The sequence below is a fragment of the Poecilia formosa genome, unplaced genomic scaffold (assembly GCF_000485575.1).
Source record: "Poecilia formosa unplaced genomic scaffold, Poecilia_formosa-5.1.2 Scaffold58, whole genome shotgun sequence".
NCBI lineage: Eukaryota > Metazoa > Chordata > Actinopteri > Cyprinodontiformes > Poeciliidae > Poecilia > Poecilia formosa.
The window spans coordinates 148,993-168,555 of NW_006799997.1; the positions used below are offsets into that span (position 1 = coordinate 148,993).

Below are 19,563 nucleotides of genomic sequence, written 5' to 3' on the forward strand. Positions count from 1 at the left end.
CTACATCGAAACCATTGTTTAGTTTCAAAAGTAATGACGTCAGGTACAGCTTCGATGCCGCCCTCAGTTATTTGCAAACACATCAGAGCTGCAGTTTGGGTGGAACCGGACCGAAGCGTGCCGTTCCGTTCTGTTCCGTTCCTTGCAGTGCGAAAACGGCTTATGTTTCGATATGACACAGTTGGGTGCGTTCACACTACAGCCTGAAGTGACTCAATTCCGATTTTTTTGACGTAATGCGACCTGTATCCGATCTTTTCATGGCAGTGTGAACAGCACAGGTCGGATTCTTTTTCGAATCTGACCCATATCCGATACGTATTCGATTCAAATGCGACCTAACATCCAGGTCGCATTCGTCTGAACTGAACGTCACTGTTTCACAACAATTCTCAGTATTCTGCGTCCTGATACACGCAAGTGGGAAGAAAAACAACAACCATGACGGACTATATAAGAATTAAGTTGTTCATATGTTGCTCCGGCCTGATAACAACTTCAAATATGTAAGCTAAGCTCCACCGTTAGCCTCCATGTTTACTTCCGCAAACACTGAGCACTTCTTTTTATGGCGGTAGGCAGAACACTTAGAACGCTGACGCTATGGCGCTCTCTACTGCGCATGCGGGACACTTTCAGGTCGTTTGCCTGTTTACACTGCAGAATGCATACAGGTGGCATTTACTGGCAGTGTGAACGGGCCCGGCAAAAAAAAATCGGAATTGCCAAAAAATTGGAATTGAGTCACTTCAGGCTGCAGTGTGAACGCACCCAAAAACTGGGACGTTTACTACTGGTTACCTTTGTGGTGCTGACTAAGTAGTTTCCGTCCATCAGTTTCATTCAGCTGGACATGAATTTGGCTGCAGTCCTTGATCCATTTCTTGCGTTATTCCAGGCTCCTTTTTGGTTTTGGAAATGTAATAAATTGTATTCCGCCCTCTACACGTTCTGGGTAACGGCTGTCGGGAATGCACATTACCCACTGACCACTGGGACCGTGATTATCTATTATTTTCCTCAAAATTCCTCTGACCCCAGCGTATTTTCTATGAGATACTGTAAATGTCGGAGCTCTTTTAATTTTTTTGATTAATTGATTGGGGGAGGATTGCTCCACGTCAGCATGGGGGCGAAGCCGATGAATTAACCTCAAACCTGATTACCCTCTGAAGTGATGTTTTTGGAAAATACAAAAAGAGAATCATTTCATTGTCGTCTGATTAAGAACAAGCTTAGCTGGAAAAATTTGCATATGAAATGTTCAGATTATGTTAATTTCCAATGTATATATGAAGAAAAGAAATGGTACAAGACACAGAGAAATGCCAAGATCAATGACATAGTTTGCAACTGTTTTTATCATTTAAGGAATATTTTGAAGCTGCGAACTATTTTATCACAGAATGAATTAGAAATGATTGTCCATGCTTTTATTTCTTCTTGTTTAGATGACTGTAACTGCCTTTTAGTGAGGATAAGTAAATCTTGTATGGCTCACCTGCAGGTTGTGCAAATCGCTGCAGCCAGGCTTTTAGCTAAAACCCACAGAACAGCTCACATAACTCCTGTTCTGACATCACTGCATTGGCTTCCTGTATATTTTAAGACTCATTTTAAAATTTTGGTCTTGACTTTTAAAGCACTTCATGGTGAGACTCCCAAATATATACTGGATCTTTTAAAGCCTCTCTGTCTGCCTAGGACTTTGAGATCTTCTAATCAGATTCATTGAAGGTATTTGGCTGTGGCGAGACATTGACTCACTAATCCACACCACCAGGATCTACAGCACTGATATTGGGATGTCATTCGGACTAGAGAAGTGTGGTCAGGGGAAGGTCATCCACACAGAAGAGGTCTCACTCCCAGAAGGAACAACAGCAGACATAGAGGACAGTTACAAGTTCCTGGGAATACCATAAATGAATGGCAACCTCGATGAGGTCACAAGGAAAGGAGCTACCCCTTACCAGTAATCAGATACCCTGCAGGAATAATTAGCTGGCCAAAGGAGGAGATAAACACCACGGGTGTTAAGACTCGGAAACTACTAACCATGCAAGGAGGGTTCCACCCCAAATCCAGCACCCATGAGCCACAAGGAAGGTAAATAAGGCAGGTGTTTCCTTGAGTTTTGGTTTTCTAAATTGAGAGAACCAAACCTTTAGAGAATCCTAAAGACCTTTATTGGAAATAAAGGCCCCTCTTAGAGGATTAAGAGGCAGAGCGACCACAAAGCTGATTTGTTGGATTCTGTGAAGGATATCCCACCCAATTCAAGAAGAATGGGTCTAAGTTGTTCCAGCACGCAATCTCCTCCTCAGGGTGAATTGTTTGACTAAATATGACAATAAAATATTGAAAAGAATAAAATGCTGAACATAAATATTTTGTTGATAAATTACTGGGCTTAATATGTTTAATTTTTCTTTTCTGTGTTTGAATAAATAAAAAAATTGTAGTTCTTAAAAGGATCACTCAATTAATTAATTTTATTTATAAGGGACCCTTTCATACTAAAAGCAGCTCTCAGAGCTGTACCAACAATTAACCCTCAGGTTTCTCTGACAAACATTTCCACAAACAGGAGCCATAATACTGGCTGGATAATAAATGACAAACTATATCATCATGCAAAAGGTTCAAATAAGATTCATAAATATAAATATATGAATAGAAAACAAGGAAAATGACAAAACAAACCCTAATCGATTTCTATTTGCTTTTTCTCTTTACCTCTGGCTGAGCCTCGCGCGGTGCATCTGACCTCAACTCCTCAAACCTGTCCTCCCATGGACCAGATGATGTCCCTCCTACAAAACCAGCCGATGAAAATGATCGAGAAGATCTGGAGGATCAAGAAGACAAAAATAGATCTCCATCACCTCCAGGGGACAACTGTCAGTCTCCTGTTGGGCATTTGGACTGAAAACTATGTGAAACTGAGCTTTAACAACCTCCACTGGTCTGCTGTCCAGTATCAGCGTAGAGGAAGAAAAGCTAAACAAGCTTCAAAGCTGTGAGAGAAGACGACTCTGAACTATTGACGCTTGTTTCATCTGTGGACAACATGGGCATTTCCTGAGAGACGATCTGGACAACCCAAAGATCCAATGACAAAACCAGTTGGACTGACAGGAAGCCAGAGGAGACGAGGGAGGATTTCGCTGCAGCAACGCCGACACCGAGTGGGGGAGAGGGGCGAAAAGACACATTTAAGATAAGTTATACACACACACTGCCACTACAACGAAAACTGCTTGCTACTAACACTGTCCACATTTACAAATCTTTGTAGAACAATAGGTTTCTGCCATGTATTGCATGGGCAGGCCCCAATAATTCATAGTATTTAAATAAACCCTTCAGTTATTTAGAAGTGGAGCACATTAATCTGCTAATCATTCTCTGTCCTTTTCAGAGTATTAATAGTTTTGAACCATGTTGTGTGTGAATGTAAAAAAAAAAATAGAAATGAAGGCTGTTATCAGAGTTTAGAGTTTTATTGGATTATTAGCACACGTCCGTTCCGCTACGACATCGGTGCATTTCACAAATCAGCAAGACAGACGACAGGAAGTCCAAACCCAGAATTAAAAAGTGACTCCTTTCACTCCCAAGCTCTGACTCTTTAAAGAAAAATAGAAAATCAAAACATGAGAACAGAGCAGACATCAGTGCATCATTCAGGTTAACCACTGGTGGGAAACAACCGGCTCTCCCTGGAGGAGGGAGGAGTCGCTAAGGCACCAGGACTGCAGGAGGGGATGGGGGGGCGGTAGCTTATCGATGGCCGAGTGGACTGAACCCGCCTGGAACCGGACCGGTGTCACTGGGACGGGTTCTTCACACAGAACCAGAACCATTCCAGCTCCACAAGGAGGAGGGAACAAACAGAACCATTTTAAAACTGAGAGGAGAGCCATGCAGGAGAACCCGGACCAGCTGCTCTACTGGCTGGGCAGGGCCGGAGCTAGAGCCACCTGGAGCTGGGGGGCCGACGCCCAGCAAGACCGCTTCCTGGTGACGGGCAGCTACAGGAACCACATCCTGTAACTGTGGGGCCCCACAGTTACAGGATAAACTGTTAAGCTTTTATTAGCTGTTAATAAAACATGGAATGGTTCATAAAAATTGAAAAATTAGCATGCCTAAAGCAATGTTAACCCCTTAATAACCATTTATTACATGTTTATAATGCTAATAAAGTGTCATTAGCACTAAACGTAATAAATGATTTAAAACTTGTGATATCCAGGCAGTTTGAGTAAAGTGACTTTTTACATGTTTAGATGGATTAAATGAAACCTGAAGATGCTGGATTAATTTATTAAAATGTAGTTAAACAACAGAAAAACAAAATTCTACATTTTTTTTGGAAAAAACATCAGACACTTGTAGACAAAAAATAAACTAATGAATATGGGAAACGGAGTGAAGAAGGCCAAAACTTGTCATTCCAGCATATATGTATATACATATAGATGAATAACATCTGCTAACAAGACTTTGGGGATACATTTCTTTGATTTCTTGAACCAGTTTAGACATATGAACCGTTCTGCAGTGGGATTTTTGAGCAGTTTTCCTGGTTTTCCTGTGAAGTTCGTCCTGATTGGTTGAGCTGCTGGTCTGGAACAGACGCAGCACGTCGCTCGCCCCTCTCTCTCTCCTCAAACAAACGCTCCTCTTAACCAAAGTGAAGCTGAAGGTAGAGAAAAGAAGCAAACCAAGCAGATCCCAACCCTCCGAACCGTCTTAAGGCTGTTAGTACCTGTACAAGAATACGTCGAGATATAAAAAACGAGCAGCGGAGCAGCAGCGGGGCGGCAGCTCATCCTCTGAGACTCCGAGCGTCACCTGATTGGCCGCCAGCTGCCAGAGTGCCCCGCCTTCATCCCAACTGTGTGCAACTCACTCACATTCAGCCACCTAAAGCTGGACTTAAAGACAGGAAACGTAGGACTTTGAGTTCTTCCAGAGAGGCTTGCTGTAGGCCCAGCCTTCACCCTGCAGAGAGAAACAGGAAGTAGTTTGGTTCCTGCTGCTAGGCGACAAGAAGGGCCGGCTGTGATGGACGCTCACCTCCCGGTCAAAGTATCTGGTCCTCCACGGCGTCTCAGTCTCGGCCCGCTGGCGCTCCTCGGCCCGCTGCCGCTCCTCCAGGACCCTCTTGTGTTCGGTGGCTTTATCAATGTCCTTCTGCCGCAGCGCCTCCGTCACATGCTGCCACAGCCGCCTGCAACACCAGTTCACCACGTTGGACAACGGATATCAACAACATGGACGCTTCCCGCCAGAAACCCAGCCCACCTGGACTCTGTAGGCGCTTGCTTCTCTATGGGCCGGACTCGCTTCCTAGTGACGGGCAGCTTGGTGACGTCCACGACCTTGGTCTCTCCGCTGGTGTAGCTGAACTCCAGCACGCCGTTCCACTCGCCCTGAACCCGACACACCACCGCGTTGGTGGGGTTGTGCTTCACCTCTGCCGTTACCCTGAATAACAACAACGTTTAGCAGGAGCCAACGCTAAAGTGCTCTACCAACGCCATATTTAGCTATGCTAACACTAAAGCTTTATACCAATACAGTATTTAATGGAAGCTGATGGCCAAACTTCAATAATGTCCATATTGTGTAAATTAGCGTTTTAGAATCTATCTGAAAATGTTTAGCACACTTGGCTTCCCCTAAATGAAACATTAGCCCTGCTATTGGTGTATTAGCGGATAATAAATCCGTTATTAACATTGTAAATGTGTAAATAATACACATTTACAAAGGCTAGTAAACACTTAGGGTGGATTCTCCCTGGGCAGGTTAAACCCAAACACCTGGCGCTGCGTCATGCCAACAGGACAGACGGGACGCACCAGTCGTTTTTCTATCCTCCAATCAATGGATGGTGTTGTGTGACGCCAGTATCTCCATTTTAACCATATCATTTAATGGAGCTGCAGCTCAAGGGAGGATTAGCTGGTGGTTTCCATGGCACCCAGCGTTACGTACTTGTGTAACTTTCCGCCGTAGAAGGGCTTGGTCTGGAAGGTGATGACAGCCGAGTATCCGGACTTGTTGCAGGCGATGTTGACCTTTCCGCCCAGCTCCACCCAGGGCACGGTGAGGATGGAGCGGGCGTAGGCGCAGGGCAGCGTGAAGGTGTACTCCTCGTCATGCTCCAGCAGATGCAGGCAACCTGGACAGAGACGTCGTGAATCAATCAGAACGGGTAAATCCTCGAGAGGCGGCCGTGAAACCAGACGCTGAACATCCAATCCCACCGGCTCTGATAAGCCTCATTAATTACTCACAGCCGCCGTTAAATATACATCAGCTGCTATCTGTTCTTTCCAGTCTGCATTAAGTACAGAAGAAGCAGCATATCCTACAGCCTGATGCCTTCAGGAACTGAGAGCGCAGTGCTGATCGAAACTAAGTTAACGCCTACGCCACAGGCTGGTGAGTTCACTGACCTTCTCCGATCATGGACACGCCGATGGACATCCCCATGAACTTGCTCTTGGTCCACACGTGTGTGTTCACACACATTTGCCTCTCCGGACACTCTGCGTAGAAGCCAGACACCGGGGGATGATGGGACACCTGCTCCGCCACAAAGCGGACCTGGTAGGGCTCCGGGGCCTCGACGGGGGACTCGGCCTCCCCCTGGAGGGCCTCGGGCCCCCGAGGGACCCTCCAGGAGCAGTGGAAGGTCTCTCCGATGATTGGGTTGTAGGGTTTCTTGGCGATGGCGCCCTTGCGGCCCTCGTGGAACGACGTGAGGTAGTACTCCACGAAGCGGATCATGCGGTCCTCGGGGCTGTTGCCGTCGGTGATGGTGACGAAGAGCTCCGGGTGCGACATGAAGTCTGCGTACATCTCCAGCAGGGAGCGCTTCTCCAGGATGAAGGTGGGCAGGACCACCTGAGGGACGGGTTTACAGGTCACACCCTCCGAACCGAAAACCTCAACTCACCACAACACATATTTAACACTTAGCTGCCAGCTTCTGGTTGCTATGGAGATCAGTTTACCTGTCTTCTAAGTAGTGCTTGGCTCATTTAAATCACTTTAAATATGAGTTTTTATCTTTAAAATCTTTAAGAGTAGCTAAGGAAACAATGATTAAATGAATGACTCTAGAAAGATCCACTACATTCAGTCTGTAAATGTATCGACTACCTGCTAGTAGGACAGTTAACCGCATCAATCCTAATTATACTAATAAAAATATATTTTATTGTTAAAACTGCACCAGGAAAATCCTGATTGGAGCATCTGGAACAGAAGCAACAGGATTTGATTTGATTGTAACTAGAGTTACAATCTGACCCTGATTTTAGATCATTTCGTAAAACTGATTAAACACCACATGAGCATGAGAACTGCTGTGTGCCTGGTCTCCTGAAGGGGGCAGTGCAATTCAGTTTTAACCAGAAACTGTAGAGAGAAGACATCCAGGTGTTAAACCTGGACATTTTGAAGATTGATGCTTTATTAGCAAAAATTTTTTAGAACTAACAGCTTCCCCTTCTGATGTCAGGCTGATCCTGATCCTGCTCTGTGATTGGTGGACGGGGCCGTACCCGGGTCAGGTCCATGCCCAGCTTGAGCTGTGACAGCAGGTGCAGGATGACGCTGCGTTCCTCCTCCACGGCCCCCAGGTCTTCCTCCGTGTCCATGAACGAGTCCTCCACCTCGTCCTCCGGGTCCACCTCCTCCTGCTCCTGCCAGACAGAGCCCAGGGCAAAGCCCAGTGCCTCGGGTCAGACAGCTCCTTACAGTAGATATTACAATAACACTGCTGGTTCTGATCCGTTCTCCATCCAGAGCACCAAAAATGGCTGCTTTTTACTCAAAATACAATAAGCTGCTATTTAAAATAATAAATTAGATAATTTAATGAGATTTTGACACAGAATAAAATTAAGCTCTTCATCGTGCTTGTTCTTAACTTTAGTCAATGTGCAGTTAATATTTAGTCATTACTTAACACCATAAAAAACAGTTTACTTTCAACAAACTTTTTATTATTTATGTCTGAGGTTGCTAAATAAAAAGCACCATCTGCTCTCAGTCAGTTTTTAATCGCCATCGCTCCAATATCAGTTATCTGTCATAAAAACATTAATATCTATGAATCCCCACCTGTGTCCCTTCCACACACAAAAGTATCCTAGAAATATTAATTGCTTATTTGTATTTTTTATTTATGAATGTTATTAAACTTCAAGTAGTTCCCAAAGTAGATAAAACTCACAAGTTTTAACCCTTATTATTATTAAACTTATAAAGTTTTAGACGTTGTTCGGGTTTAAACTGGTAGATTTAAAGGAAATCATCTGGCAGCTTATTAAATCTAGCTTCTGAACTCTGATTGGTCCACTCCAGGTTGGCCGTATGCTACACTGTTAGCATCAACTCAACCCAAGCTATGCAGGAAATAACTCAAGTCTTATAGGAACCTCTTAGCTTCCTTGACATTTTATATTTTTAATTCATGACTTTTCTTGTTTGAAATTAAACCAAAATGCATTTTTAAAATTTTCCAACATATGAAGACTACTTTCTGTATCCAGAAACAATACAGTGATGAATTAGAACTTTACACTCCTTCCTGTTCTTTTTCACCAAGTTAGTTTCAACTAGATGCAATACAAAAAAATTGAAGTCAATAAAATGAAACATAAAAATCAGAAATATCCTTTTTAATTTGCTCTTTCACTTGCTTTTGATTTATTTTCTTTTGTTTGAAATGCATAAACATTGCTATTTACAATTTGATTTATTTTATAATTAATTTGTGTGAAAATCCTTGAAAAAGTCTGGTTTTAATGTCTCCTCACTGAAGATGAATTATGAACTGAAATCTATGAATTTCAACATAAGGATGACAGAATTCAGTGACTTTTTCCACTAAACATAGAAATGTTCCTGTTTTATTTACAGGTATTTTAATGGCTAAACTTCATAAATATGTGACTGAAACTAATGATGGCATTCATGAGAAACAGAACAGTTACGGCCCAGGAAGAGCATTTTATTGATAAAAACGGATCATGTTCGAAGTTAATAAAGTGACATTAAACAATGAAACATACAGTGAAGGAAGCCCGTCTCCATGGTAACGGCATTCTTACCCCAGAGCAGCTGCAGGTGTCGGGGGCGCTGAGCGGCAGGCGGCCCCCGTCCAGTGGGGTGTGGTCGCCCAGCGGACTGCTCCCGTTCTTCAGGACGTCGTCGTCCCCTTTGCGCTCCAGCCACTCGATGGTGGGCCCTGTGGAGGCAGGCGAGGGCCCCGCAGCAGGCCCCGCACAGGTGTCAGCAGCCGAGCTCATGGTGGCACCCCCTCCCCGCCTCACACCCCCCCAGCAGCTCCACCTGCTACTCTGACCCACTGGGAGTAACCTGGCACAGCCTCAGACCGCGGCTATCACCACAGCTTTGCCCCACCCACAGGAAGCCTCCTGCTGCTCTAATTGGACGCCTGCTGGCCAGGTAAGGAGATCTGCTGTGAAACTGGGACACATTTAGCCAAGGCAGCGCGGTGGCGAGCGGGTCAGAGCGCTGCTGAGTGGGCCGCTGCAGCCTCAGGACGCCGCTCCTACCCACTCCACCTGCCCAGGTGAATATTTAACAGGTGCAGATCTAATTACCTGTCCAGACGGCCAGCTGCTCCGGTTCCCATCAATAATGCAGCATAATTCCAGTCACTCACCTCCCAGGGCGGCCCGCTGCCGCGCCACCTGCTGCAGCTGCAGGATGTGCAGACACTCGCTCAGGCAGCTCATGGTGGCCATAGAGGTGGCCTTCAGCATCAGCAGGTCCTGGTCCAAGGGGGACAGGCCGGGGCCCGGGGCCACCGGCAACCCCTCGATGCTCTGGATCAGGTCCCGGTGCTGGCCCTGGGCCTGGCTCATCATCTGGTCACAAACAGAACCACATCTGGGTCAGAGATGAGCCAACATCAGCTCTGATTCTGCTGCTGTAGCCTGCCAGGATGGCAGCAGCTCCCCCTGCTGGAGACACAGTGCACCACCACTCACTCACCCCACTACTGAATATTACATGATTTAAGACAGACAATACAGCTAATTACACATCAGCAGGAAATCACACTTTGCCCTCCCGTCTACAGCAGGGGGACCCCTGGGCTGCACCAAAGTGCCATTTGTGGCCCTTGCACTAATTTTTTTGTGGTCCCCAACTGCAGTTCAAGAATAGTAACAATTTCTTACAATGGAAAATGTTACGTACAACATAAAGTATTTGTATTTTTACAACCAGACTGTTAGTAGAATGACGTCTATCTAGAATCGTCAACTTTGCAGCAGCCAAATAAACTCTGATTTAATTTATTAAACTTCAGTAAATATGGGAAGTGTTAAGAAAGAAAGTGACCCGATTCCTGTTTTCATAACAGGATACGTTTGAATATTCTAAAAACTTGCCATATACAAAGTGGATTTGAAGACTTGATGCCTTTATTTTTCTTATAATACAGCAAATGTGAAAAATCCTTTTAAGTTTTGGATCTAAAGGGAATAACATCACATTTCTTCAAAAAACAAAACAAAACAAAAAACAGACTGATCCAGTCTGTCTGCTGATTCAACACGATTCAGAGACCAAACCAGTTACAGACAGACAGGTGTCGGCCATGTTGGGGTGTGTGTCATACCTCCCTGGCGTCCAGCAGGTGGTCGGGCATCAGGGACTTCCTGCTCGAGTAGACGGAGCCCTTGTGGTTTTGCGTCCAGCCGAACAAGGCCGAGGCACTCTGACTGGGCCGCCGCATAGACAACGGCGAGCTGGCACTGCTCTGGGACGCCACAGAGTACCTGCGGCTGGGGGCGGGGTTGCTCTGGGAGACAAGACACACACATGAGGAAATGGTCCAGAGCCGGTCTGGGTCAGAACCAGAACTCTCCTACCTTGCCCAGGGCCTCGGTGTGGTGCTGAGTGCAGATCTGCAGCCGGCTCACCCAGTGCTGCCTCTCTTTGGCGTCACTGGCTACACACACACACACACACACACACACAGAGGAGAGAGAATCATCGATCCTGTGCCTCACCGGCTGCACATAATGGACCTGCTGCAGATCAATACCAGCAGCTGGATGATGATGGTGATGATGATGATGGTGGTGGTGGGCTCACCTCGCAGCTTGTACTGCTCTCCACTGATAGCGTTTACGGTGAAGGTGTGGGAGTCCTCGTCGCTGGGAGAGATGACGGCCCCAGCCAGCGGCAGGCTGCCCCGGGGCTTCTGGGAGCGGGACTGCTCGTTCACAAAGTACTCCAACAGACCCGCCTCGTTGTTCAGGACGAAGAACCTGGAGGAGCAGCCTGTCAGTGACCAGAGCACCCGGCTTAAAGCGCCAGCGCCAGGTCACAACTCACCTGTACTGCCAGCCTGTCACCAGGTTGGTGTACTTCATCAGGTAGCCGTCAATGTTCTCCATGTGATCGCTTCGGACAGACAGAAATGTTTGGGTCAACACAGACTGATGATCAGCGGCTCCTGACAGTCAGCGCGCAGGGCAAAAGCCGCCCCTTCACTCAGGTGAGTCAGGTTGGCAGGTAAACAGAGTAAAAACACCCACCTGTACTGCCAGCTCTTCCCGCCCGCTCTCCCCGAACTGGGGGTTCTGTTCGGGGGAAATGTATCCACTTTCCCCTCGTTCTCCGCGACCCGAACCGCCGCAGTTTCCCCCTGCATGGTCACAAGGCAGAGCCCTTGCCTCCGTCAGCCCTGCTCCTCCTGCGGCGGCGGAGGCTAAAACTTCTGATGCTAAGCTGAGATTTGATCACCCAGCTCGAGCTTCTGGGTTCTAATTTCGCCCCACTCCAGGAAAAGTCGTCACCCACCTCTGGGAAAACCGGTTTGGAGCTCTCCTTCAGACAGTGAGCGGACTACGGTTGGGGAAACATCATGAAACGGTGTAGCTGGGTTAACAGCCTCCGCTAGCTGATGCTATTTACTGCCTCGGCAGGAACGCAATTGTCACGTGACTGTTTGACGGCAGCGCATTTCCGGTTTGGATTTAAAGAAATAAAAACAATTAAAAAACGAAAAACCAAAGCCCGCTGCTAATGATAAAAAATAAAAATTAATTTTTGTAAAAACGCAAAAGTTTTCCAATGTACAGATCGTATGAAGTACATTCAGAGTACTTCAATTTGCCCCTAAAAACGATCACTCGGCCATGTTTCTACAAATACATCGTTTGTAAAACAGATGTTACGCTGATCAAATTTCAATTCTAACCCCTGTTGTCATACGATTTGCTAACTGAACTTATTTATCACCTCATTAATGTAACTTATTTCCATTGTAAATATATTTACAGTATATTGCTAAGATTAAGTAGTTTAAATATTTTTCTATAAATAACGCAATATCTATTTTTTCTTCATATTAGAATTTTTACTTTTGAATTTAATTTGATTCTCGCAGTCTTAAAACCGTTTACGCCATTATTTTGAAAGTCTCAAACCGGAAGACTAACCATTCAGAGTTCTGCTCCATAGTAGACGTTATGATTAGCGGTGTCCTAATTATTTAGTGGTTATTTATCAATCGGCGCCCTCTAAAACATCAGTGCAGTTTATATGCTGGTGAACTTTATTTTTTACGCACCCAACCCCGTATTCGGCTGCATTATTATCGTCGTTAAGAGTCATTTAATCCTTTTATGTGGAGCTGAAATGAGGAAGTGTGTGGAAATCCATTGAGATTAGCAGGTTTGTGCTCCACGCAACACTTCAGGTTGCTGAAATTCCACGGGAGGAATCGGGAGGCGGAACCGTGGCGAGCTCAGGGTGGAGCGGGTGTCTTTTAGCAACAGCAGGGCGGATAAGGAAGTTCTACTGGCGAGTGGAGAACAACACATACTTCAGTCTGGCAAAGCGTTTATCCAGTTTCAACATGCCTGCTCAGAAAGTCTGCATCGTTGGATCTGGAAACTGGTGACTTTACTCTATATTCATGTTTTTTGCTATGGCTGCTTTATGTTGCGGTCAGCGTTTAACTAAATTTGAATTAGGCAGATTCAAACCTGCTGGGTTAATATAATCTGATTATCTCTACTCTGTGTCACTCCAGGGATTTAAATGTCCTTTTCTCTTCTTTTAAATGTGCAAATAAACCATTAGCATCAAAGCTTTACCAAAACTTGTCACCGTTTGTTAAATAATGCCCTGTGATTGGCTGGAGTCCTCCATCCTGAACTTGTGGCTCTTCCTCCAGGGGATCCTCTATCGCCAAGATCATCGGCCACAATGTGAAGGCGTCCAACCGCTTCAACCCCTTGGTTAACATGTGGGTCTACGAGGAGATGATCGACGGCAGGAAGCTCACCGAGATCATCAACACCGAGCATGAAAACGTCAAATACCTGCCGGGACACAAGCTGCCCAAGAATGTGGTGGGTGTTGGTCTTTCCGAGAATTTATCCTCCACAGTCCTGTCCCTGCAGGAGCAGGAATGTCCCTGGAAAGAGTTTATCTGTCTTCATTAATCCTGACCTGGTTCTGGGGAGCGGAGCAGTACTCTCTGGGAAAGATCAAAGTGTGACCTTCAAGCCTTTTGGTAGTAGCACCACCATGCTCTGGGACTGTTTCACCATCCATAGATATAATTATGTTAAAAAATCATTCATTTCTCCATTATTCAACTTCCAACCCATGTCTACCTAGTAACAGGACAGGTGTCCAACCTGAATGTTTCCGGTCCACTGGGTCTGACCGTTTGTCTTGGCTGCAACTCAGTGAAGGTGCAAGTTGCTAATAATTAACAATTAATCAGTATGCTTTTGTACTGTACTTGTAACCAGGTACAGTGTAGCCCCAACTAGTCACAGCTCAGTTTTTGCAGATTATTCTGCGGGTACATAACTTTAAATTATTCATACAAAATTTGCCAATTCGTGGACTTTGTTTTTCGTATCTATAATATTCCAGACAAAATGCAGCTTGGGAAGCTGAGATACCTAAGAGTGATTCTACTAGACATGTTGGCATTTTGCACAGCAGCCAATCCGGGAATGCCATTAATTTTCCTTGGCACTGATTGGCTGTAAAGCTGCAGCTAATGATTATTTTACTAATTGCTTAGTCTGATGATTAATTGGGAAATCAGATTTTTAAAAACAAAACAAAACACTGCATTGTGCAGATTTTTCATTGAACCTTTTTTATACAACATTAGAAATACATAGAAAGATGCACATAAACAAGTTGTTTATTTGTCAAATGAGAAAATAAAAATTTTTGCCTAAATTTCAATAAGAGCATTTCTGAAATGACTGCTTGATCAAAGATATAGTTATGGCTTCATTGCTGCGCTGCTTGTGCTGTTCTTTCAGCAAATTGTCTTTGTTTAGAATCTGGATGCTCCAGTTTACCATTAATCTATTACTACATTAGTTGTTAGTCATTTCAATAATTGATTTATCACGATTGATTGTTTCAGCTCTAATTGGCTCAACCACCAAGAGCAGAGACAAGGAAGACTGTAGATGTTAGCTTCTGTTGTAGAGCTATGCATATTTAGGTATATTTGGCATTTGAACTGTTAAAGTAGGTGGTTTTAGAGAGAGCCTCAACTATTAATGGATTATAGCTATTTGTGGGTGAAAACATACAGGATGTCCCTGTAAGTCTAATTTTGACCATTTCTGGAAGAGAGACCTCAACGTGAACCCAAGGCCAAACGATGTGTAGACAGAGAGTCGTCCCAAGTTCTGAAGAGATGAAAATGAAAAGTCAGTCTGTTGCATTTGTTGTGAAATCTGTAAAAATGCAGAATGAAGCATAAATTTGACCTTTGAAGTTTTTTTGAAAGTAATAAAATCCCGTCTCATTCTTATGAAAGCAGTATTGTGTCTCATGTCGTGAGTTTTGGGTATGGCCGTAGCCTGGTCAACACGTTTGAGACGTCAGTCTGGGTGGTGTCGTCTTTAGTGACAGAGGTTGCCGTTTTTACAGGTGGCTGTTCCTAACATCACTGAAGCGATGAAGGGAGCCAGTATCCTGGTCTTCGTCATTCCTCATCAGTTCATCAGTAAACTCTGTGACGAGATGAAGCCTCACGTGACGGAGGGAGCCATCGGGATTTCCCTCATCAAGGTGGGGTTGTGTTGGAGGAGCTGGCTGCAGAGGGTTCTGCTGCTGAACGCTGTGCTGCTCTGCAGGGAATCGATGAGGGTCCAGATGGCCTGAAGCTCATCTCCGACATCATCAGGGAGAAGCTGCAGATTGACGTCAGCGTGCTGATGGGGGCCAACATCGCCAACGAGGTGGCTGACGAAAAGTTCTGCGAAACCACCATCGGTCTGCTCTCGTTCTGGTTAAATGGGAAAAGTGCTGATGTTAGCAGCCCACAGCGTGACTTCCAGTTTCAGAGTCTGACTCATGTTTCTGCTTCCATGAAGGGGCGAAGAATGAGGCGCAGGGCCAGCTGCTCAAGGAGCTGCTGCAGACGCCCAACTTCCGCATCACCGTGGTTCCAGAGAGCGACACGGTGGAGCTGTGTGGCGCCTTAAAGGTACACACACGCGTCAGCGCATAGCAAACTTCCACCCATTTCCACTTGACCAGCTGTTCTCTGACCCTCTCTATCCCCATCCTAGAACATCGTGGCAGTGGGCGCCGGCTTCTGCGACGGACTCGGGTTCGGTGACAACACCAAGGCGGCGGTGATCCGGCTGGGCCTGATGGAGATGGTGGCGTTCGCCAAGATGTTCTGCAAGGGCAACGTGAGCTCTGGCACCTTCCTGGAGAGCTGCGGCGTGGCCGACCTCATCACCACCTGCTACGGCGGACGGAACCGCCGTGTCGCTGAGGCCTTCGTCAAAACCTCCAAAGTCAGTCAGACACAGGAAGTTCATCGCAACATTTCCCCTTCCTCACTTAATGGAATTGAAATGAGCTAGCTGCCAGGAATCATGGAGCGTTGTGTTTCCCTGTGCAGTCCATCGCTGAGCTGGAGGCCGAGATGCTGAACGGACAGAAGCTGCAGGGTCCACAGACCTCAGCCGAGGTCTACAAGATCCTCCAAAAGCGAGGCATAGTCAAGAAGTAAGTTCCCCACCACATACAGCAGCTCTAGTACCTAGGTTTATACGTATGTAGTATTAAAATTGTATTCCCACTGTTTGGTCTTCTTGTCCAACATCACTGTCTGACCTCATGAATGGATTTCTGTAAAAATGGTCCAAAATTTCCAGAAAGACTCTTCTAAACCTTGTGGGATGACACAGTAGAAGCTGTTAGTTACATTATGTTAAAACCTGTTAAGCTTATTTTGTTTCCCCCGTGTGTGTTCATAATGCACGCTTTGTGTTTTCTATCACTAATGCTGTAAAATGTTTGTGTCCAACAGGTTTCCTTTGTTCGTTGCCGTCTACCAGATTTGCTATGAAGGGAAGGAGGTGAAGGAGTTCATCACCTGTCTGCAGAACCACCCGGAGCACATGTAGCCTCCAACTGGCTGCAACCTCAACCTCCCACCACTAGAGGGTGGCAGAGATCCACAAGACAAGCGCACAATATAGTAGACAACCTGGCATGTGAAGAGTGCAACCTTTGGCTTGCAGTGTGTGTTTTTGTTTTTTTAATTTTCTAATTGTTATTTTTACTGTTACACTTTGTGGGGACAATCATTAATACAAACTCTTTTTTCTTCACCATTTATAAGTCAGAGTGCCAGAAGTGTCTTCACTTTTTTACTTTTATATATCACTACACCATGTACATCCCTGATCTCAGAAAACCAATAACGGGTGTTATTTTTTATTTTCATGTGAAGTGTTTGACTTATTAAAATTGGTTTCCGAGAAGCTGTGAAGTCTTTGTTTTCATTGTGTGGAAAACATATCAGCTTTGAAGCATTATGGCAGGAAAATCACACTATTTAAATCTACATTATACATGTTAAAAATCTGTTATCACGCTGTACTGGCAAATCCATGATGGACCAATCATTTGATTTTTATATGTGGATTTTTGGATTTGTTTGTTAGATTCCAAAGCGGGCAGAAAGTGATACCCATGGAAACTGCTGTAACTCTATAAAAAGCCATTTAAGCAACAAACTGCTTCCTTGTCCCATCATTCAGACCAGAAAAACCTTTGGGATTCCCCATCACATTTTCTTTCTATGTGCTTTGACCTTATGTGATTTTCTATTTTGGAATCTGATTTTTAACAATCACTTGTGTTGGTATATTATTTTTAACAGGAAATACAAATAAAGCCTCCAGCTTTGAGGGTTGACAAAGAGCTAACAAAGTGTTTACCTAAAAGCTAACATGTAGCATTTTAGTGCTAATATCAAAAATACAAATATACTTTGAGTGAAAAATATATTTTTCATTCAAACAATTCAGAGCTAAACACCATAGCAACTTCCTTCATTAGCAAATGTAGTCATAAGCATAATTAATTAGGTCAAATGAAATTATGAAATCAAATGTACATTAGCACCTTAGCATTTGAATTAGCTTCGACTAATTATTACAACTGACAGCAAATCAGGTCTAAAGAGAATAGAGATGTAATAAAAGTACATTTTCTTTGAAGGCTTTGTCAGCTCTATTGGTCTTTATTTGACAGTCGTTGGCCTTTGGCGAATGTCAGACTTAGTTACTTCCGGTTATTTCAGGCTAACAGTCACCTTTAGGAAGCCAGCAGCCTGCAATGTGCATTTACAAACACTAGATGGCACTGGTCTCCTTACTTAACCAAATCTAAGTAAAAAAATGTCCTCGCGAAGCAGAAAGCGCAGCTGTGCTTCGTTTGCAAATTATTCTTCCGGTCAGAAGTTGCAGCTAATTCGAAAAATGTATATCACGATTTGCAAACCAATTTTATCTGACAACAAAATCTAAATTAGACAAAGGCTACAAATTCTTCACCGAACAATACCTGTTTGACTATGAAGGTAGGTATTTTTGTTTTGCGTAACCGTTAGCTTAGCATTAGTGAATTTTGTTAGCTAGCTAACTACGTGACATAACTGTTCCTTAACCAGAACTTTTTACTGTTTTTGAACTATAACGTTTTAGGCTCTAATCTTGATCAGATTCTTATATTATAGACTGGAGTTGCCACTCATCCCATAAAATAGGGGTTTGTTTGTTATAAGCAGAGATGTCCGGTGCCGCAGCTCCTTTGTAATGCCTTCCTCTAATCGGACCACTTTTTCGGTAACGAATAATCTAACGAGTTCGTATTTCAAATCCAGTAATCAGATTAAAGTTATTTATCCAAATCACTGCGCATTAATATTTTCTTTTGTATTTATTTTTATTCCTTCTGTGCGTCTTTGTGAGAGACTCTGTGACAGTTAGCACCGACAGAAACATGAACAGTTCATGGAGATGCGCATTTTGTTGCTGGAAAAACAGAAGTGTCGTCAAGCCCAACTGTTATTTGTGGCTTTTGTCTTGTTTTTTCTAAACTCATAAAAAATAATGATTCACCGGTCGCGTTTTTTGGGGGACTTGTGTTTGAACGTGAAGTTGCTCATTTGAGCTTGGAAATGAGCAGATACATAATGAGAAGAGATACATAATAAGCCCCAGACTATTTAAAATACTATTCTAAACAACGTTGTTGGAAGCTGTCCTTTATTTTCCATTAATACATAAAATAAACCTCTAAACGTTACATCACTGACAGGCGGTGGTGTATATGTTTCCTAACTGTGGCTAAAGCTGCTGCTAGCTGGTTTACTCATGATCGGAGGCTGGTTCCTTTGAATACAGTTGGAGAATGGTAAATTGACAATGACTAATAACGGTTATCTAACACGTAAACACTGTTTTATAAAACACAGAAAGTGAACCTCTAAACCAGGGGTCCCCAAACTTTTTCCTGCGAGGGCCACATAGCTGGGAGGTGGACACATTCGTGCTTTTAGATAGATTTTTACCCAGAATGCAAATGGAAAAAGCCGTGAGTGAAACGATGACTGGGACTGACTAGTATATATTCCATTGAGGGAAAGTTAGTTTCACATCTGCTCAAGCCCCCTGGTGGTTGAAGAAAAATCTACATATAAACCGGAAAATACAATATATGAAAAAAAACACTGAATGCTCTCTGGTATGAGCAGGCGGGCCGGATCCGGCATTGTTCAGGGGGCTGGACCAAATGATCCGGCCCGCGGGCCGTAGTTTGGGGACCCCTGCTCTAAACGTTACAGCATTGACAGAGAGTATATTTTTTCCTAAATGTGGCTAAAGCTGCTGCTAGGTGGTTTACTCTCCGATCGGAGGCTGTTTATTTTATACACAGTTAGAGAATGGGGAATTTACTATGATTAATAACAGCTATCTAACACTTAAATGCTGTTATTATTAAACTTACCTTTTATTATATCCTTAAGATTATGAGAATGCGGGAATTTTTCAGCTTGGTTCCCAAGGCAAAATCACACCGGAAGTAAAGATACCCGGTTTTGAGTTATGGCGGCCATTGTCTGACGTCACTGTGAAAAGGGTCTATTTACAAAGAACAGGAGACTCTGCCAAGAACGAAAAAGAATGAGAA

The 19,563-nt window shown here is 44.3% G+C and overlaps 2 protein-coding genes across 4 annotated transcripts; one reads left to right on the forward strand and one right to left on the reverse strand.

Moving 5' to 3' along the window:
* Window positions 1–3,490: 3,490 nt before the first annotated feature.
* Window positions 3,491–12,033, reverse strand: LOC103139185 (oxysterol-binding protein-related protein 11). Of its 3 annotated transcripts, none has more exons than XR_476379.2 (14): window positions 11,610–11,725; window positions 11,407–11,475; window positions 11,164–11,339; window positions 10,938–11,017; window positions 10,685–10,867; window positions 9,722–9,926; window positions 9,144–9,280; window positions 7,590–7,730; window positions 6,477–6,927; window positions 6,013–6,199; window positions 5,317–5,499; window positions 5,089–5,242; window positions 4,864–5,013; window positions 3,491–4,777 (listed from the first exon to the last, which is right to left on the reverse strand). XR_476379.2 is itself a non-coding variant. In XM_007553687.2 (14 exons), the coding sequence occupies exons 1-13, from the start codon at window positions 11,723–11,725 to the stop codon at window positions 4,948–4,950; spliced, it is 2,148 nt and encodes a 715-aa protein (XP_007553749.1). In that variant the 3' UTR covers window positions 3,491–4,777; window positions 4,926–4,947. The 3 variants fall into 3 exon arrangements, 2 of the variants coding, with proteins under 2 accessions (XP_007553749.1, XP_016527764.1); XM_007553687.2 differs by having other exon boundaries at window positions 4,926–5,013; XM_016672278.1 differs by lacking the exon at window positions 11,407–11,475 and having other exon boundaries at window positions 3,491–5,013; window positions 11,610–12,033.
* A 471-nt stretch (window positions 12,034–12,504) lies between these two features.
* Window positions 12,505–16,851, forward strand: LOC103139187 (glycerol-3-phosphate dehydrogenase 1-like protein). Its single transcript, XM_007553689.2, has 8 exons — window positions 12,505–12,975; window positions 13,256–13,433; window positions 14,995–15,135; window positions 15,201–15,339; window positions 15,441–15,553; window positions 15,639–15,872; window positions 15,980–16,086; window positions 16,391–16,851. The coding sequence occupies exons 1-8, from the start codon at window positions 12,935–12,937 to the stop codon at window positions 16,485–16,487; spliced, it is 1,050 nt and encodes a 349-aa protein (XP_007553751.1). The 5' UTR covers window positions 12,505–12,934; the 3' UTR covers window positions 16,488–16,851.
* Window positions 16,852–19,563: the final 2,712 nt, after the last annotated feature.

What these genes read in the sequence shown, in the direction of transcription:
- LOC103139187 (XM_007553689.2), top strand. Translation starts at nt 12,935, where the DNA reads ATGCCTGCTCAGAAAGTCTGCATCGTTGGATCTGGAAACTG. An exon ending in TCGGGATTTCCCTCATCAAG is followed by an intron (nt 15,136 to 15,200) that starts GTGGGGTTGTGT and finishes GCTGCTCTGCAG; the next exon opens with GGAATCGATGAGGGTCCAGA. An exon ending in CCTTCGTCAAAACCTCCAAA is followed by an intron (nt 15,873 to 15,979) that starts GTCAGTCAGACA and finishes TTCCCTGTGCAG; the next exon opens with TCCATCGCTGAGCTGGAGGC.
- LOC103139185 (XM_007553687.2), bottom strand. Translation starts at nt 11,725, where the DNA reads ATGCAGGGGGAAACTGCGGCGGTTCGGGTCGCGGAGAACGAGGGGAAA. An exon ending in AGAGCAGTACAAGCTGCGAG is followed by an intron (nt 11,018 to 11,163) that starts GTGAGCCCACCA and finishes GTGTGTGTGTAG; the next exon opens with CCAGTGACGCCAAAGAGAGG. An exon ending in ACACCGAGGCCCTGGGCAAG is followed by an intron (nt 10,868 to 10,937) that starts GTAGGAGAGTTC and finishes CTTGTCTCCCAG; the next exon opens with AGCAACCCCGCCCCCAGCCG.